The 19,187-nt window shown below is 46.7% G+C and overlaps 1 protein-coding gene and 1 non-coding gene across 10 annotated transcripts in view; both read left to right on the top strand.

Moving 5' to 3' along the window:
• Positions 1–19,187, top strand: part of UBR5 (ubiquitin protein ligase E3 component n-recognin 5) — a 253,650-nt gene that overhangs the window by 156,444 nt on the left and 78,019 nt on the right. For 8 of the 9 annotated variants that reach the window (XM_063924221.1, XM_063924220.1, XM_063924219.1 and 5 more), the window contains 8 exons: positions 12,448–12,539; positions 12,643–12,789; positions 12,937–13,055; positions 13,200–13,326; positions 13,408–13,537; positions 15,307–15,467; positions 15,649–15,888; positions 16,722–16,845. In XM_063924221.1, coding sequence (XP_063780291.1) covers positions 12,448–12,539; positions 12,643–12,789; positions 12,937–13,055; positions 13,200–13,326; positions 13,408–13,537; positions 15,307–15,467; positions 15,649–15,888; positions 16,722–16,845 — 1,140 coding nt within the window. The remainder of the gene's footprint in view (positions 1–12,447; positions 12,540–12,642; positions 12,790–12,936; positions 13,056–13,199; positions 13,327–13,407; positions 13,538–15,306; positions 15,468–15,648; positions 15,889–16,721; positions 16,846–19,187) is intronic. The other variant, XM_063924222.1, reaches the window with a different exon arrangement.
• LOC134931267 (U5 spliceosomal RNA) lies at positions 8,853–8,967 on the top strand. The gene has a single exon (XR_010179063.1). It is a non-coding gene; the product is annotated as a U5 spliceosomal RNA (small nuclear RNA).

The raw sequence follows: 19,187 nt of genomic DNA, 5'->3' as shown, positions 1-19,187 counted from the left end.
TCTGGGAATCAGCCCTTTATCTTTGCGAGGCTTCCAAGGACATCTGTATTCTCGGTGCTCGGATTTCCGCTTTAGCTATTTTTGCCGCAGAGCTCTCTGGCTGTGGCAGTGGCAAGCGGATACGGAGTCCAAACGGGCTGCAAAAGCGTTGCCCTTTACGTGAGAGGTCCTCTTTGGTAAGGGTCTGGATACCTGTATTTCTCAGGCCACCGGAGGTAAGTCGACTTATCTTCCTTCTGCTGCTCCAGCCCCTCGCAGCCCTTATAGGGGTCCCTCCTTTCGATCCTTTCGTGCCCCTTCCAGATTTCGAGGCCAGGCCAGGGGAGGAGCTTCCGCCTCCCGTGGCCATAGGGGTAGGGGCAGAGGTTCCACAGCCTCAACCCAGTCAGAGGTTAAGTCCTCCACCACTACCACCGCATGACGGGCTTCCCTCCCACCTGGGAGACCACAGGGTGGGAGCTCGTCTGTGGGACTTCAGGGAGATCCTGGGTACAGTCCTGTCCAGATGCTTGAGTCAGGGATCTCATCATTTGCGGTTACAAGCTCGATTTTTAAACCCGACCGCCCCAGCGTTTTTTTTACCACGGGTTTACCAGTTTCCGACGACAAAAGAGTTGCCTAACAGGCAGCTGTCAAGAAGCTTCTATCCGCAAAGGTACTGATCCCTGTTCCCGCTCATCTTCTGAAACAGGGCTATTACTCAAGCCTGTTTCTTGTACCGAAGCCGGACGGCTCGGTCAGACCAATCCTGAACTTGAAGGATCTCAATCCATATTTGAGGGTATTCAAGTTCAAGATGGAGTCCCTCCAGTCTGTTGTGGGTTTGGAGCAAAACGAGTTTCTGGCGTCCTTAGACATCAAAGATACATACTTACATGTTCCCATTTGGCCTCCTCATCAGGCCTTTCTCCGGTTCGCGATTCAGGACGCTCATTTCCAGTACCACGCCCTTCCGTTCGGTCTCTTCTGCTCCCAGAGTATTCACAAAGGTCATGGCGGTCATGATGGCCCTCCTTCGAAAGCAGGGTGTGACAATTGTTTCCTATCTGGACGATCTGCTCATAAAGGTGCGCTCTGCAGACCTGTTACTTCATAATATCCGGATAACGCAGGACCTTCTGATTCGGCACAGGTGGATCCTGAACTTCCCGAAGTCTCACTTATGCCCCTCACAACGGTTGCTGTTTTTAGGGATGATTTTTGACACGGTCTGTCAGAGGGTTTTCCTTCCTCAGGACAAGATTCTGTCTCTGCAGACGTTGGTAAGGTCGGTACTTCGACACCGTCGGGTGTCAGTGTATCTGTGCATTCGTCTTCTGGGAAAGATGGTAGCGACGTTCGAAGCTCTTCCGTACGGTCGCTTCCACTCTTGACCGTTTCAGCTGTGTCATCTACATCGGTGGTCAGGATCTCATCTGTTCCTTCATCAGCGGGTGACGCTATCTCCAAAGGCAAGGTCGTCGCTTCTCTGGTGGCTCCAGTCGGCACATCTGTTGGAAGGAAGGCGGTTCGCAGTGTGGGATTGGACTCTCCTCACCACGGACGCAAGTCTGCGAGGATGGGGGGCAGTGAACCTCGAACATTGTTTTCAGGGGCGCTGGTCGATCCACGAATCCGCTCTCCCCATAAACCTTCTCGAATTACAGGCGTTATACAACGCCCTGCTTCAGGCGCATCACCTGCTGCGCGGTTAGAGTTCAGTCCGACAACGCCACGATGGTAGCATACATCAACCGTCAGGGCGGCACACGCAGCCGTGCGGCGATGAGGGGAGGTCACCAACATCCTTCTCTGGGCGGAGGAGTATGCTCTGTCCTTCTCGGCGATATTCATTCCAGGAGTGGACAATTGGGAAGCCGATTATCTCAGCTGACAGGATATGCACCCGGGGGAGTGGTCACTCCATCCCCAGGTGTTTTGGCAGTTGGTCCGCCGGTGGGGAAAACCACAGATCGACCACATGGCGTCCCGCCTGAACCATCAGCTGCCTCTTTATTACTCTCGAATGAGGGACCCGGCGGCGGCGGGCGTGGATGCCCTCACGGCTCCTTGGAATTTCCAGTTCGTTTACCTCTTTCCTCCTTTCCCGCTGTTGCCTCGGGTTCTGCAACGCATCGAGAGAGAACGCTCTAGTCCTCCTGGTGGCTCCAGATTGGCCACGCAGGGCTTGGTACTCCACCCTACACCTGTTGTCAGTGGCCGAGCCTTGGCCCCTACCACTACAGGATGATCTTCAACAACAGGGTCCTTTTCTTTATCCAGACTTACGCAGGCTATGTTTGACGGCGTGGCTGTTGAGAAGGCCATCTTGAAAAAGGAGGATTCCTCGTACGGTTATACCAATGATGCTTCGGGCTAGAAAGTCAGTCACATCGTCTCACTACTACTGTATTTGGAAGGCATATGTGGCCTGGTGTGAACATCGAGAGTTGGCTCCTTCACTTTTTCGCTTAGCCCGCCTTCTCAGTTTTTTTGTAGGCGGGTTTCTCGGCAGGCTTAAGCCTGGGTTCACTGAAGGTGCAGGTCTTGGCTCTTTCGGTTTTCTTCCAGAAGAAGTTAGCCTTGCTGCCGGAAGTTCAGACCTTCTTTCAGGGGGTTCTACGAATACAGCCTCCCTTTCGCCCTCTGACAGCGCCATGGGACCTCAATCTGGTCCTCTGTTTTCTGCAATCTTCATTGTTTGAGCCTCTGGAGTCAGTGGAGATGAAATATCTCACCTGGAAGGTGGTCCTTCTCCTAGCTCTCGCTTCGGCCAGACAGGTGTCGGAACTTGGGGCTCTCTTGTCGACCTCCTTACCTGGTGTTTCATGCTGATAGGGCCGAGCTTCGTACTCGCATGTCTTTTCTACCTAAGGTGGTGTCCGATTTTCACATCAATCAGCCACTTGTGGTTCCGGCCCTCTCGGACTCTCCAGATTCGAGATCATTGGACATTGTCAGGGCACTCAGGATCTATGTGGATAGGACTTCGGCTATTCGGAAGTCCGATTCCTTATTTGCTCTATACGATGCTGCCCGCCGTGGTTGGCCGGCTTCTAAGCAGACCTTATCTCGATGGATTTGGCTGACCATCAGACAAGCTTATTTGGCAGCCTCTCTAGAACCTCCGTCTTCAATTTCGGCGCACTGTACGCTTTCTGTGGGGCCTTCATGGGCAGCTGCTCGTGGGGTATCCATGACTACGTTATGTCGGGCGGCTACTTGGTCGGGCCAACATACGTTTGTCAAATTCTACAGATTTGACACTTTTGCGGCCTCTGCATCACAGTGTGGCCGAGCGGTTTTACAGGACTCTCCGCGCTCTCCCGCCCGTCTTGGGAGCTCTGGGACGTCCCCATTGTAACTGCGCTCCAGTGTCCCCTAGTGGATGAAGGAGAAATCAGCATTTTGGTTCTTACCGATAAATCCCTTTCTCCGATTCCACAGGGGACACTGGACGCCCACTCAGCGCTGTTTCCTCCTTTTTCGCTTAATGGTTTGCAGATCACTATGTGACTGCTTGTTGGGTTCAGGTTAACCTTTTTGTTAGGTTAGGTTCCAGGTTTGTTTCGTGTTATCCTGGTTTACATGGCGGCGTTAACCTCCTCTACTTTAACGTTAGTTTATTCCAGCTCTCCTCGGGCACAGTTTTACGTAGACTGGCTTGGAGGGGGGACATAGTAGGGGAGGAGCTAGCCACGGTGTTTGAGTTTTAAAGTGCCAGCTCCCAGTTACTGCCTAATATTTCCCCATTGTAACTGCGCTCCAGTGTCCCCTGTGGAATCGGAGAAAGGGATTTATCCGTAAGTACCAAAATCCTGATTGTGCATGTATCAGTCAGTGTGTAGAGGTCCCATTCCCAAGATATCTTATTAGGGTATGCAAATATTCCAAAATACAGAAAAATCCGAAATCCTTAATACTCCTGGTCCCAAGCATTTTGGATATGGGAGACTCAACCTGTACTGTGCATCTGTATGATCTCGCTACACGAACAAGATATTCTCCCCTCCTCGTAAAGGCCCCCATACACTAGTACAATTTGGCCCTTTTCTACACTATTTCGACTCATCTAGCTGATAGTGTGAAAAGTGTCAAATCGTGTGTTATTTACTTCCGATTCCAATCTAATGCATGGTACCGTGTTCATCTTATTGGATCTGGAGACTGTCACTGCTGCACCAAGGACACATTGTATCCCGGAGCAGTGAATGGGATCACTTGCGTATTGTATGCTATATAGCTGCCGGCAGGGAGTTGCAGAGGTTTCGCGTGCAAGGCTGCATGCGATACCTCTGCTTAGTATATGGCCACCTTTAGAACAATAGGCCTAATTCAGACCTGATCGCAGCAGCAAAATCTTTCTCTAATGGGTTAAACCATGTGCACTACATGTGGGGCAGATATGACGTGCAGAAAGTTAGATTTGGGTGGGTTATTTTGTTTCTGTGCAGGGTAAATACTGTCTGCTTTATTTTTACACTGCAATTTAGATTTGTTTGAATACACCACACCCAACTCTAACTCTCTCTGCACGTTATATCTGCCCCCCCTGCAGTGCACATGGTTTTACCCATTAGAGATAAAATGTGCCTGAAGTAGGCCCAATATTCTCTGTGTAGATATTTCCCCAGAGATATGGGTATTAAAATGCTGAAAATAGTGGTTTTCATACTCCTATTATAGAAAGTTTTTCATCTTTTTGTTTTTATGTTTAACTTTTTAAAAGTTTAGACCCATCATATACCACCCAAGAAATAGTCTAGCTTTTACCCCAACTGGGCGTGTATCCATGTTGGTGATACTTCACGACCCTCTCCTGTAAGTGCTGCCATGTTTAGGAAGCCATTCTACGAATGCTGCACTTCCTAACTGTATTGTGGTTGCCTGGGAAATCTGTACAGTAAAGCAGATCTGAATAAAGGTATCTAAAAGTTAGGTGTCAAAAGTTAGTAAAATTAGTTTTAAATGTGGGAATCTTCTATAAGCTGCTTAATACAATTTTAAAGGGTCCATACACCACAGCAGCATCCTTTCTCTTTCATCCACTAGGGGATACTGGAGCTCTTTAAACAGCTGGGGTGTGAAAGTTGTAGACCGGAGGTAGCACAATGTAAAATTAAAAAAATTATGCACAGCTGGCTCCTCCCCTTCACGCCCCCCAACCCTCCATTTTTAAAATTGTGCTGAAGGTAGCACAGGAAAGGAGCTCTTGCTCTATGAGAATTATTTTTGTCCTTTCTTTCTGTGATAGAAAGTTTTACATGTACAGGGTACTGCGTAGGTACTCTTGTTTCCAAAGTGTCCTTTCTTTATCATCCACTAGGGGTCACTGGAGTACTCTTGGGATATGGACGGGCGTAGCCGAACAAGGGCACTGAATATTTAAATTTAGGACCCTCCCCCCCCTCCATATCCCCGAGTACCTCAGTGTACGACCTCAGTGTTTTTTCGGTGCTCACAGCACGAACAAGGCTTGTGGTATATCCACACTTGGATTTTTATTTTTAAATTTTTACTTTTTATTTTTACACTTGGCACATCCCTTCCCAGTTTCTGGAAAAACATGGGTCCGGGATAGTGCCGCTGCATGGGCAGCGAATGGCGTGTCGGTCCTCACAAAGAGCACCCTCACAGCCACAGGCGCTACAAGGCAGCGCATGGCGTGTCGGTCCTCACAAAGAGCACCCTCACAGCCACAGGCAGACTGTCTCCTACTGCAACTGGACGGAGATTACAAGCCCGTCACAGCCAGGAGGAGAGCTGAAAACTGGACGGTGCTTACAGTAAGAAGCCCCGTCACAGCCAGGATGGAAGCCCCGTCACAATCTGGACGGAGCTTACAGAAGTACGACACTACAAGGTATGGTGAGGGGGTCAGGGCGGTCAGCTCACGCTGCCGCCCTGCTGTGTGAGTGTTAACTGTACAGGGAGCTGGCCGCCGCTGAGCACGCCGCTGACGGGTCCCGCTGAAGCAATGAAGTTCCACCTGATAGTGGTTAGAATGAGAAAGGTTCTCCTTACATTATACGCGCAGAGCGGCCGCACGTCACTCAGACGCCGGCCGCTCTCACTGCTCTGAGGGCCCGCCACCACTACGCAGCGCCGACTCCTTGGCTGAACTAAGCAGAGCGGCCGCACGTCACTCAGACGCCGGCCGCTCTCACTGCTCTGATGCGGCACCGCTATGCCGCACTCTCCGGGCGCTCTCACTGCTCTGATGCGGCACCGCTATGCCGCACTCTCCGGGCGCTCATCTAAACAGAGCGGCCGCACGTCACTCAGACGCCGGCCGCTCTCACTGCTCGGATGGCCCGGCACGCCGCCGACACTCTCCTGTGTACTAAAGAGCGGCCGCACGTCACTCAAGGACGCCGGCCACTCTCCCAGTGAAACACCGCAGACACAGGGAGACTGTGTACTGCTGAAAGAAGGAGCTTCCGGTCGGCTCCCCGGCGCTAGATACAGGCTCTCCTGCTCTCCCTGCACCCGATCCCCGTACGCTGCAGGTAACATGGGGATGCAGGGGGGGGGGGGGGGGGGGAGGGGGAATAATACCCATAGCAGCAGCAAAGGCTGCATGGGTTCAAGCAGCGCAGCACTTTAAACAATGTACACTGTGTACTGTGATATACAGCACGTTTTATATATATATATAATATATAATAAAGCTTTTGCTGGCATAACTGTCTATAATATCAGTATGAACTGATTATATGTGTAAACACTTTGTATATATATATAATATATATATGAGGCTTTGGCTGGCAATAGGTTATCAGTGGCATAACCTATTGCACGTTTAACCAAGTTTTCTGTTATTTTTGGTTAAGGTTGCAAAATAAATACACTGCAGGCAGTGCTCATATTATTTGACTAAATGCATATATTTTACTGTATCCTACAACTGGGTTATAACTGTATATAAGCATAGTAACTGTATAATAGGCTATTAAGCCTATATATATTAAAACTGCAGCAGGTAAACTGTACTGTGATTTTCTGTGAAAGCATGGCATGACGGCCATTTTAATCATTGCTGGTTTTCCAGTTATAATTCTAGACCATACACCTCTAATCCACAAGGAGGCGCAGGGGTGTTAGTGGGAATTTTTACTTCAGGATAATTCTAGAACATTCCTGCCCTACATCGTTAAGCCACCAGAAGGCGCAGGGGTGTTAGTAGGAATTTGGTTCGGGTTTCATGCCCATGTGAACTGCTTTTCACATAAAGAACAATTTAGTTTCCTAATAAATATGCTGTTCAGCAATATATATATAGAGATATATGCCATATAATAATGTTATTAAGGCGTGCAAGTGTCTGTCTGTTGCCTATTATGATGTCTGTCTACATAGCAAATAAGGCTCTAGTGCAGACTAAAAATGTTAACATTGGCAATTCAAATTAAAACAGCGGTAATCGGAGTCTCAGAATAACTCCGCCAGCGCTAACAAAAGACAGTCTTTCCAAAGTGACAATTTTCCTTTGGGTACCAGAGTGTTTATTTCACTAGTCTTATAATTTAATGCACGATTCTATGTCAAATCTCACACCGATAACTACAAGTGAGAAGTGTACATTAGTCCAGCATTCAGATAGTGCGGGGTTTTGGAAAACATTATTAAAACCACAGATACATTTGGGTCACTAGAATCTATGTATGGAACCATGCCGATCACTGTTAAAAGAAGCTGCAAAGTATATCTGTAAAGCTTCTGCTAACGCCGGTTATTTTCATTGTCGCTAGTTAAGTGCGACAAGACCAGAGCTTGTTTGCTCCTAAATTTGATATATGTGTAACGCCATTTTATCCCTTTAGGATATTCTGCCATTAGCGCATACAATACTTGTAACGGCGTTTTATTCCTTTATAAGAAACAGTCACGCCTTGTAACGACAGGACGTTACAGTCAGCAAGCCAGTGGTTTAATGACCTCTTTTACAATTGTGGAAGCGCGTCTTTACATGTTACATTTGCGAGGTTTCAGGACTTCAACTCATACATGTCTCAGCTATTTACAGCTTAAAGTACAAAACTGCCTCTGTCGAACGGTTTGGCAGGTTGTCATTTAGTCTTTGCTGGTTTATAAACCAGGCAGTAGTACGCCAACAGAGTCAGAGTTATTTATTCACCTCTGTTTTAGCAAGACCAAACAGCTCTGTCGCAATATCAAAAGTCATTTACTACAGTAGAAAATGGATTTTCTGCGGTTAGTATTTGCTTATTGGAGCCACAAAATTTGCATAATTGCATTTGATCTTGACAATGCGTATTTACCCAGTCCGGTATGTTCATCACAGGTTCTAGCGTTTGCAAATCGCCACAACCATTAACCATTTCATATCTACCGTTGCTTATCGCTTTGGGTATTTACCAAAGTGATGTTGGGATGATAGCTCATCTCACATAAGAACTCTGTCTCAACAAAGTTCCTCTAACTTGCGCTACTAAGGTATACTGCGGTAGCAGATCAAGTTCGAAAACAATCGCATCTAATTCCGTCTAAACGATGTCAATGCCTAGGTAAGATGATAAATACGGTAAATCAAAGACTTTTACCTACTACACCAGCAATAACAAATGTACGTCTAGTAATTAGTGCAAAACACGCACACTAGCGGTACATTGGTGTATTCACCTATTAAGAATAAAGATGTGTTTTCAATTTAGTTCACCACCCTTCACTCGCGTTTCCCACAGAGGGAAAAAGGTGCATATACTCTGGACGACAGTCGCAGAGGGTCAGGATTTGTAGTTAAAATCAGCGACAAAGGTTCTAAAACACGACAGATTGCTGTCGATAAAGGTCCTAGAACTCTGTGCATTTTACAATGCAATACATGATTCGCTTTCAGTCTGACCAGGTATATACTCTATTTTCTCTTCAGAACGAATAAATCTTTCGCCTTTTACTAAAGATTTCTGTGGAGAGGAACAACCATGAGTTTCAGGTAAATGTTTGATGCCTGTCTCACGCTGGCCTTAAGCAGTCAAACAAGGCAACGGCAGTTGCATACACAACAACCAGTGAGAACCAAGAAGCCGCATGGCAATGCGGCATGTGACTCAAATCCTCAATGGCTCAGAACACCATTATGTGAAAATGTCAAGAGATCATTACGTGAGTGGACATCTGTTAGACAGAGGATCTCACCCGTCAGAATTTGGATCCTGAAAACTGGACATTAAATCCAGAGGTGTTTCATAGGTGAGTCCACAGAAGGGGGTTACCCTCAAGTATACATGATGGCATCTCGCCACAATTACAAAAGCTCAGTATGTGTACAAAACAGATCACAAGGGCAGTGGCGGTGGAGTCTCTCACATTCATGTGGTCATTCATCATCGTGTATCTGGCTCCACCAGTTTCCGCTGCTCTCTCTGTTGTCAAAACGGCTCATAAGACAGTTGTCACAGTCATACTGGTGGTAGCTCATGGGTTTCGGAGAAGTTTGCTTCTCGAATTTTCAAGGAATACTTGCACACGATCTTGGCCCGCTCATAATACGTCCAACCTGTTACATCAGGGAACGTTAGTTTACCCATAGTTACCTATGTACCTATTATCTAGGTACCGCAGCTGCGGTTGACGGGGTGAGGGTGCAGACCGCCCTCTTAAGAAATTGAGCATTACAGTATCGGTTATACTAACCATGTTACGAAATAGTAAGCCGTTTAAGGCAGCTCATTTTTACAAAATTTCGTGTGCTTACATAGGTTGTAAACCTCAGAAGTTTCCAACATCATCCTTCAAGTAACCCGTATTCTGTTAAACGGGGTGGGATGGAAAACTGCGTTGATCTGCACGAAGAGTGCAGGTATCTGTGTGGTAAACTTATTTTCAAAGACGTTTGCCTCTATTGGCGTCTGTACACATCTTTCTACAAGGTGTCATCAAAGTTCACACTCTATTTATCCCACCTACAGCGCCAGGCGACTTGAAGTTGGGTTCAGATTTCTTACAGTTTTCATATTTTGAACCCTTTCAACAAATGGGAATTAAGTTTCTCACTTTGGAAAACAATTTTCTTATAGCCTTGGCTTCGGCAAGGGTTTTGTTTTCATATTTGGGTGCCTTGTATTCCAAGCCACCGTATTTGAGTTTTCTCATGACAAAGCAGATCTTCGGACGAATCACGCTTTCGTATTCTTCACATCAATATACCAATAGGGGTTCCTGTGTGGACAGCACATTCTAGAATTCTGAATGTGGTACACGCATTACGCGTTTATATATGTCCCGAACGTCAACAGTATGTGATATAAATACGTTGTTTGTTCTCTATGATACTGCCAACTGGGGTTAGCCAGTTTCTTAGCAGACATTATCCAGTTGGGTAATAATAATGACTACAAGTCAGGTTTACTTTAAGGCTAAGTTACAATCGCCTACGTCAGTAATAGCTCATGCCACAGGTTCTGTGGGAATGTCAGACCCAGTGGGTCGTGGAGTGTCTAAAACGCGGCTATATAGCCTTCATGTGCACCATGTTTGTGCACGTTTACACGTTATAAATGGTGGCGCCATCAGCATTTAGCTTTGGGCTGCCTACTGTTACAAGTATCAAACAGCTCTCCCGCCCACGAGGGAAGCTTTGGTACGTCCCAAGAGTACTCCAGTGACCCCTAGTGGATGATAAAGAAAATAGGATTTTGGTACTTACCAGGTAAATCCTTTTCTTTGAATCCATAGGGGGCACTGGACGCCCACCCAGAGCAGTTTTACCTGGGTTGTGTTAAGCTCAAGGGAGCTTAGGGTAACAAGTTTTACTTCATTGATATTAAGCTCAAAGGAGCTTATGGTAACACATTTTCACCGATTGGTTCAAATTATAAAGTTCTATCGGTTATGGTGTCAACTGTTTAGTTGACAGTAAGGTTATGGGTCAACATTGTGTTGTCCGTTATGTTATAGGTATTCTCCATTGTCAACCTCTCTATATCGTTCCTGTTCGCTCAGTAAAAAACACTGAGGTCGTACACTGAGGTACTCGGGGATATGGAGGGGGGGGAGGGTCCTAAATTTAAATATTCAGTGCCCTTGTTCGGCTACGCCCGTCCATATCCCAAGAGTACTCCAGTGCCCCCTATGGATTCAAAGAAAAGGATTTACCTGGTAAGTACCAAAATCCTATTTTTGCTTTGTCACTGTGTAATGTGAACTCTTAAGTGGCTTCTATCATCACCACCACTAGTAAAAGGCAGCAGTGCATGAAGATCTAGGGCTATTCCAAGCAGCAGTTTCCCCTTAGCCAGCCAAAAACATTAGGTGAGGATGGTTAATACAGTATGTGAGGATATGGGGTAATTGGCTTGGTAGAGGGCTGTATTGGTGCAGTGTCTAGGTGCGTAATTAGGATCCAAAGGTAGCTTTTCTTTTACATAAAGTTTTACTTTATTGTCAGCATTCAACATAAACAGAAAACGTTACTGTCGGCATTCAACATCAACATAAGATAAAACAGCGTAGCCCCTGTGTTGGGGTACTACCTCACTGCTTTACACCTCACTGTGCTTGGGCAGATAGTCTGCACATGAAAAGACTATCAGTAATGCCTCTTTCAGACTTAATAGCAGCCAGCAAATTCCTGGGTCTCTGCCCAGACTCTCGTAAAGATTAGGGTTTGGGCCCGGAACTTTATCCCGGGTTGTTGGCTTTCACACTTAGCAAAATCCTGGGTTGCTGCGCTTGCAAGTGTAATAACCCAGGATTTAACTTCTAGTGTGACGGGGTAATAGTCACAATGTCTGTCTTACCTGCTTCCTTGCAGGATAACACAGGCTCCGGCCTGACCTGGCTTTCTGCCACAGCTCCACAGATGTAATGTATGAGATTGGTGGTCTTCCTTGTCTTCTACAGGTGTGGACGCTGGCCTTCTGGGCCACCAGTGGCTTCCAATCATGTCTTTGACAGCAGTGCCACTACTTGAACCCCTGCTGGGTTCTGTCTCCACAGGGCAACAGCCTCCTCTCACCCAGTCTCACCCAGACTGTTTGCAGTCTCCAGCTGCAGCCATTAGATGTGCTCCCACCTGCCTTTTTTTCCCTGTATAGGCGGATCCCTCCAGCTCCACAATGAATCAGTGTGTCTGTAGGGCAATTTATCTTCATACTGCCACAAGTGGTATTCCAGTAGGCTTCATTAGATCTGCAGACAGCAGTCTGGTTGGCATATCCGAAATTGTTTGCTACATGAATTTCCTCACTTTTGAAGCATGCTTGAATGAATACATGCTTTTAAACATTGTTAGAGGCAGCTCTGGAAATGTCTGAACTAATGGACTCTTCATGCTGATGCAGCCATCTTCTTTTGGGTGTGTTTAATGCACATACTTTATTGATAAAGAATATACAGTTACCGATAATATCTGTATATCTGGGTTGAGTTTATACAATATTGTATTGGACTAAATGATGTCTGAAGCTTGTCATAAAATCCCTTTGTACAATTCTCTATTGACAGGACATATTTGAATGCCGAACATGTGGCTTGTTGGAATCGCTCTGCTGTTGTACAGAGTGTGCCAGGGTCTGCCACAAAGGACACGATTGCAAGTCAGTTTTTATTTCATCAGTCTTTCTTTTGTTTTCTACCTGTATAGGAAATCTTTACTTGCTGTTCTAGTTTTTGCTGATTTTACTTATGTTTCAAATGTAGGTTAAAGCGAACATCACCGACTGCCTACTGTGATTGCTGGGAGAAATGCAAATGTAAAACCTTAATTGCAGGCCAGAAGTCTGCTCGCCTTGACCTTCTGTACCGACTGCTGACCATCACTAATCTGGTGACCATGCCAAACAGCAGGTAATTAGTATGCTGCGTTTTACGTAGTTTCTCCATCAGAACATCTTTATGTCCCCCATGCGCTAAAGTAGAGTATTATTGCCTGACCATGGAGCACCTAGTGTGACCATTACTGAAAGATATACAGATCTGTATTTGTTTTTACAGAGGAGAGCACCTTCTTCTGTTCTTGGTGCAGACTGTGGCCAGGCAGACTGTTGAGCACTGCCAGTACAGACCTCCGCGAATCAGAGAGGATAGAAACCGCAAGGCAGCCAATCCCGAAGGTGTGTGCTAGACTTCTGTGTGAGATTATTCTGACCCTTTTAGCATCAAACCACTAATCACATGGATTTGTTTAATGTTCTTGGTTCCATAGTTTGTCTGACGTGTTCCTTCATGGTCATTACCATTTACCTTTTCCATTCTAGATTCCGATATGCCAGACCATGACTTGGAGCCACCGAGATTTGCACAACTTGCTCTGGAGCGAGTATTACAAGACTGGAATGCACTTAAATCCATGATCATGTTTGGCTCTCAAGAAAACAAAGACCCGTGAGTAATTGTGGCTTCTAGAATAGAAAAGATTAATCCTTAAAGTGCGGGAGTGCTCATATACAATTTTATTTTCTTAAGTCTTAGTGCGAGCAGTAGAATCGGTCATCTTCTTCCTGAGGAACAAATTTACCTGAATCAGCAAAGTGGTACCATTCGTTTGGACTGCTTCACTCACTGCCTTATTGTGAAGTGTACTTCAGATATCTTGGTAAGTTTCACTGCATGACAAGTCCATACTTCCCCCAACAGTCTTTGTTTCGGCACTGTCCCACCAGCAGGCTGCGGTGCAGGTCGAAAGGTGGGGAAATAAACCGTGTAGGGGAGAACCTAGGGACCGCTCAAAGAGCACTGGGCAAGACCCCAGAGTGATGGAAACGGGTGTATGATACGAGACCACACCCCTTTTTCAGTATCATGCCTTGTGTTGGGAGTTATGCAAGTCTGTAATATCCCTTTCACACCGCACAAATAACCCGGTATCGACCCGGTATATTGCCAAGTTGACACGGGTCGCTGTGTGGTGTGAAAGGGTCACTTCAGAAATCCTGGGTCGCCTGACATGGTAATTCAACCCGGAAATAGAGAAGGGTTATTCCAGAGTTATTACTGGGTCAGGTGTAATGTGAGCAGGTTACCCGGGTCGATGCGACCTGGGACCGGCTCACTGCATAGGGAGAGTTGGCGTAGAAATTATCTCATCTCCCAGCGCCGCCTCCGCACCTGCCCCCAATGACGCTGTGGTCCCGGCCTCTGATGGCAAACAGACCTGGCATATTGCCGAGTCAGGGAAGCCAGTGTTACGGTCCAATGCCGGGTCGCACCCAGGAAGAACACGTTTCCAATTCCCAGGGCGACCCAGCATTTGCAATGTGAAAGCTGACTCTTATTCAGTCAATTCTTCCTTGGCAGCCTTATGTTGTGGTTGGGGAATGCTCCATGTCTCTTCCTTCACCGTTTCACTGTATCTAATATCTAGTTACCTCTGTTTTTCTGTGTTCTGGGTTTGTGGCTTTAGATGGTGATGGGTGTGTGTAATAATGAAAAACTGAGCTCATGGTAAACTGGAAAGTACAAAGGGTCTAGTGGACCCTTCTAATGTGAGCAGAATGAGTATGTGGAGAGTTATGGGTGTAGTATAGATGGAAATGTAGGTTCGTGTTGGACTGCCGGAGGGTACGGTTTGTTAGGCACTTGGCAGAGGGTAAGGTGCGGAAGAGGTTGCTTAGGGTCAGGCACCAAGGGAAGGCCTCTGGTCTGAATTGGTGCTAAATAACAAAAGAAAGTCGCCCATTCGACCCTGTTAACATTGACTTTCTATCTATGTACGGTCTATCCTTCAATCCACACCCCATGAGGGGAGTAGATCATTAATCACTTTCTTGCTACAGATTTTGTTGTTGGAAGCCATTGAGTGGAGAGAAAGCAAGATGGGTAATTTGCAAGTTACTCAAGTAGTTTGGAGGCAAAGAATGGGGGGCTGGGTGAGGTGGATACGAGGTGGTAGCTGGAAAGTGCCACAAGTGCATGTATAAAAGAGCATGGAAGTGTGCTAATGGAGAGCTTAGAGGTGGTCGTGTATTGAGGGGGATGAGCGGGAAAGTTAGAACAGAAGCGCATTAGTAGTAGGTTGGAAAGCAATGAGCGGATGGGGATACTTCTTGCACCTTATTGGTACCTTTTTTGAATAATGTTAATTTTGCCTTTGAAATCGGAGTCAGTCATGGGCTATGAAGGCAGTAGGAGGGAAATTGGTGCAAACAGGCATAGCTGAATGTTGCATAAATTAAGGGGGGGGGGGTGTATGTAGATGTCAATCTGTGGTTAGCATGTCAAATTTCTGAAGTCATTGGGCCAAAGTTTAAGCCTGTAGCACTCAGCAGTGTGAGGAAGCGGAGACGGGGATTGTCATGTTACCTATTCTGGATTTCCGAGCTCATTTTTATCTTGTGTTTATTGAATTTGTTTTTCTGTTTCAAGCTTCTAGACACGTTACTTGGGACACTTGTGAAGGAACTTCAGAACAAGTACACACCTGGCCGACGGGAGGAGGCTGTAACTGTCACAATGCGGTTTCTACGTTCTGTAGCGCGAGTCTTCGTCATTCTCAGCGTTGAAATGGCGTCTTCTAAGAAGAAAAAGTAAATGTTTTTATTTGCTGTTGTGGTAGAAATGCCTTATAAATAGTTATCAGTTTTGAATGGATCTTTAGAATAATTTAGGCATCTGTGAATAAACTGTCTTGTAGCATAATAATATTACTGTATTAGACAGAGGTTTATGACTTGTATGTTAAACAACGGCATTTTCACCCCCCTCCAGCAATTTTATCCCGCAGCCTATAGGGAAATGCAAGCGAGTGTTCCAGGCACTATTGCCATATGCAGTGGAGGAGCTGTGCAATGTGGCCGAGTCTCTCATTGTCCCTGTGAGGATGGGAATCGCACGGCCTACAGCACCCTTTACCCTGGCTAGCACAAGCATTGATGCCATGCAAGGCAGTGAGGAGCTTTTCTCTGTGGAACCTCTCCCACCGAGGCCGTCTTCTGACCAATCTAATAAGTAGGTACAAATGTTCTTGTGTGATTGTGTGGCTTTGCTCCCGTGTCACTTGAGTGTATGACGTTAGTTGCAGTGCAAAGCTGTCCGTGTTGGTCTTCTCTTTCTGATCTTAGGGATGTATTTACTAAAGATCGATTTCCATCGCCTAGTATGTACCCATGCTATAGATTTAATGCTGGGTACATACTAAGTGATATATCGGCAGTTCGAGTGAATGGCCGAGATATCACGAGGCGGTCAGCGGGTGTATACACCCAATGTGTGTGGATAATGTTCAGACATATTGCGTAGGCTGGTCAGCACAGCTGATGGGCAATATATTTTCAAATATATCTGCGCATCTGGCTGTGTACAGGTGGTCTGCTGATCTGCCCGTACACTTACTGTAGGGACTGACGTCACAGTAGGGCGGACAAATTCAAATGCACACCCAGCTTGATGTCCTGGCTGACACATAGAGCGCCGCACCGGTAACTCTGTGCTTACTTGAATTGGCCTGCTCTGTGGGTGTGACGGTGGTTCTGCCGTCAAGTCATTTGTCTGTACCCAGCCGTAGACATTTAGTAAGTATGCCCCTAAGATTTGTCATTCATCTAATTGGGGGACACGAATTAAAGACTGCTGGGGCACTATGGTTTCCTCCTTTAAAGTCATACCGTTTGGTTGTTTCCATTTGAGTGTTCCAGATCGTGCTGTGGAACAAATCTCAGTTGTCTCAGTGCGTCCGGTTGTGGATTAGGCTCTGGTAGCTTGTGTTCAATTTATTTTTACACAATTTGTGCGAAGCCCACCCAGTTGTCATTGATCCGATAACCATGTACTTGCTCGTACAGCTCCAGTCAGTCACAGTCCTCTTACAGCATTAGAAATCCACAGCAAAGAAGGATAAGTCAGTCACAGCCTGTGAGAAGCAGAGATGAGGAACAGGATGACATGGTATCGGCAGATGTGGAAGAGGTAACTTCTCAGCTTTGTCATATTTTGCAGTTTCGTCTAGTACCTAGTTAAAAATCTGAAAATTCTGCTTTGTATATTTTTAGGTTTGCTGTTTACCTTGTCTGGTCTTAACACCCCCACCCCTACCCTACCCCCTTTTTCTTGTGTGTGGGACGTTTTTGTTTTGTCCTTGGTTTTATTTCTAGCTCTTTTATATCGCATTTTGCAAGTGCTACTGTTTGGTTACTTTATTATGGTTTGGCCGGTGTGTGTGGGTTTTCTCTAACGTCCTAGTGGATGCTGGGGACTCCGTAAGGACCATGGGGAATAGCGGCTCCGCAGGAGACTGGGCACAGCTAAGAAAGAATTAGGACTACCTGGTGTGCACTGGCTCCTCCCACTATGACCCTCCTCCAGACTTCAGTTAGAATCCTGTGCCCGGCCGAGCTGGATGCACACTAGGGGCTCTCCTGAGCTCCTAGAAAGAAAGTATATGTTAGATTTTTTATTTTACAGTGAGATCTGCTGGCAACAGATTCACTGCAGCGAGGGACTAAGGGGAGAAGAAGCGAACCTACCTAACTGGTGGTAGCTTGGGCTTCTTAGGCTACTGGACACAATTAGCTCCAGAGGGATCGACCGCATGGAACCGGCCATTGGTGTTCGGTCCCGGAGCCGCGCCGCCGGCCCCCTTACAGAGCCAGAAGCAAGAAGAAATCCGGAAAATCGGCGGCAGAAGACATCAGTCTTCACCAAGGTAGCGCACAGCACTGCAGCTGTGCGCCATTGCTCCTCATACACACTTCACACTCCGGTCACTGAGGGTGCAGGGCGCTGGGGGGGGCGCCCTGAGAAGCAATAAATACACCTTGGCTGGCAAATATATCACAATATATAGCCCCAGAGGCTATATATGTGATAAATACCCCTGCCAGAATCCATAAAAAAGCGGGAGAAAAGTCAGCGAAAAAGGGGCGGAGCTATCTCCCTCAACACACTGGCGCCATTTTCTCTTCACAGTGCAGCTGGAAGACAGCTCCCCAGGCTCTCCCCTGTAGTTTTCAGGCTCAAAGGGTTAAAAAGAGAGGGGGGGCACTAAATTTAGGTGCAATATTGTTTATACAAGCAGCTATTGGGGGAAAAAATCACTCAGTTATAGTGTTAATCCCTGCATTATATAGCGCTCTGGTGTGTGCTGGCATACTCTCTCTGTCTCCCCAAAGGACTTTGTGGGGTCCTGTCCTCAGTCAGAGCATTCCCTGTGTGTCGGTACGGCTGTGTCGACATGTGGGATGAGGAAGGTTACGTGGAGGTGGAGCAGAGGCCGATAAATGGGATGTCGTCCCCTGTGGGGCCGACACCAGAGTGGATGGATAGGTGGAAGGTATTAAACGACAATATCAACTCCTTACAAGGCTGGATGACGTAAAACAGCTGTGGGACAGCCGGCTTCTCAGCCCGCGCCGGCCCAGGCGTCTCAAAGGCCATCAGGGGCTCAAAAAAGCGCCCGTTACCTCAGATGGCAGACACAGATGTCGACACGGAGTCTGACTCCAGTGTCGACGAGATTGAGACATATACACAATCCACTAGGAACATCCGTTACATGATCTCGGCAATAAAAAATGTGTTGCGCATTTCTGACATGAACCCAAGTACCACATAAAAGGGGTTTTATTTTTGGGGAGAAAAAGCAGCCAGTGTTTTGTTCCCCCATCAGATGAATGAATGAAGTGTGTAAAGTAGCGTGGGTTCCCCCAATAAGAAACTGGTAATTTCTAAAAAGTTATTGATGGCGTACCCTTTCCCGCCAGAGGATAGGTCACGTTGGGAGATATCCCTTAGGGTGGATAAGGCGCTCACACGTTTGTCAAAAAAGGTGGCACTGCCGTCTTAGGGTACGGCCACCTTGAAGGAGCCTGCGGATAAAAAGCAGGAGACTATCCTGAAGTCTGTATATACACACTCAGGTTATATACTGAGACCTGCAATCGCCTCAGCATAAATAGTGCTGCTGCAGCGTGGTCTGATACCCTGTCAGATAATATTAATACTCTAAGACAGGAAAAATAGTTTGCTAACATAGAGCATATTAAAGACGTTGTCTTATATATAAAGGATGCACAGAGGGATATTTGCCGGCTGGCATCCAGAATTAATGCAATGTCCATTCTGCCAGGAGGGTATTAGAAACCCGGCAGTGGACAGGTGATGCTGCCTATAAAAGGCACATGGAGAACAGGTGCGGTAGGGGCGCGTCTCGGGAACTTCAGGGACCAGTGGGTTTGCCCACAGGTGGATCCCTAGGTTCTGCAAATAGTATCACAGGGATACAGGCTGGAGTTCGAGGCGACTCCCCCTCG

Source organism: Pseudophryne corroboree, chromosome 5, assembly GCF_028390025.1.
Source record: "Pseudophryne corroboree isolate aPseCor3 chromosome 5, aPseCor3.hap2, whole genome shotgun sequence".
NCBI classification, from domain to species: Eukaryota; Metazoa; Chordata; class Amphibia; order Anura; family Myobatrachidae; genus Pseudophryne; species Pseudophryne corroboree.
Note: the sequence above shows the minus strand (reverse complement) of the source record. Positions and strands in the feature narration are given on the sequence as shown.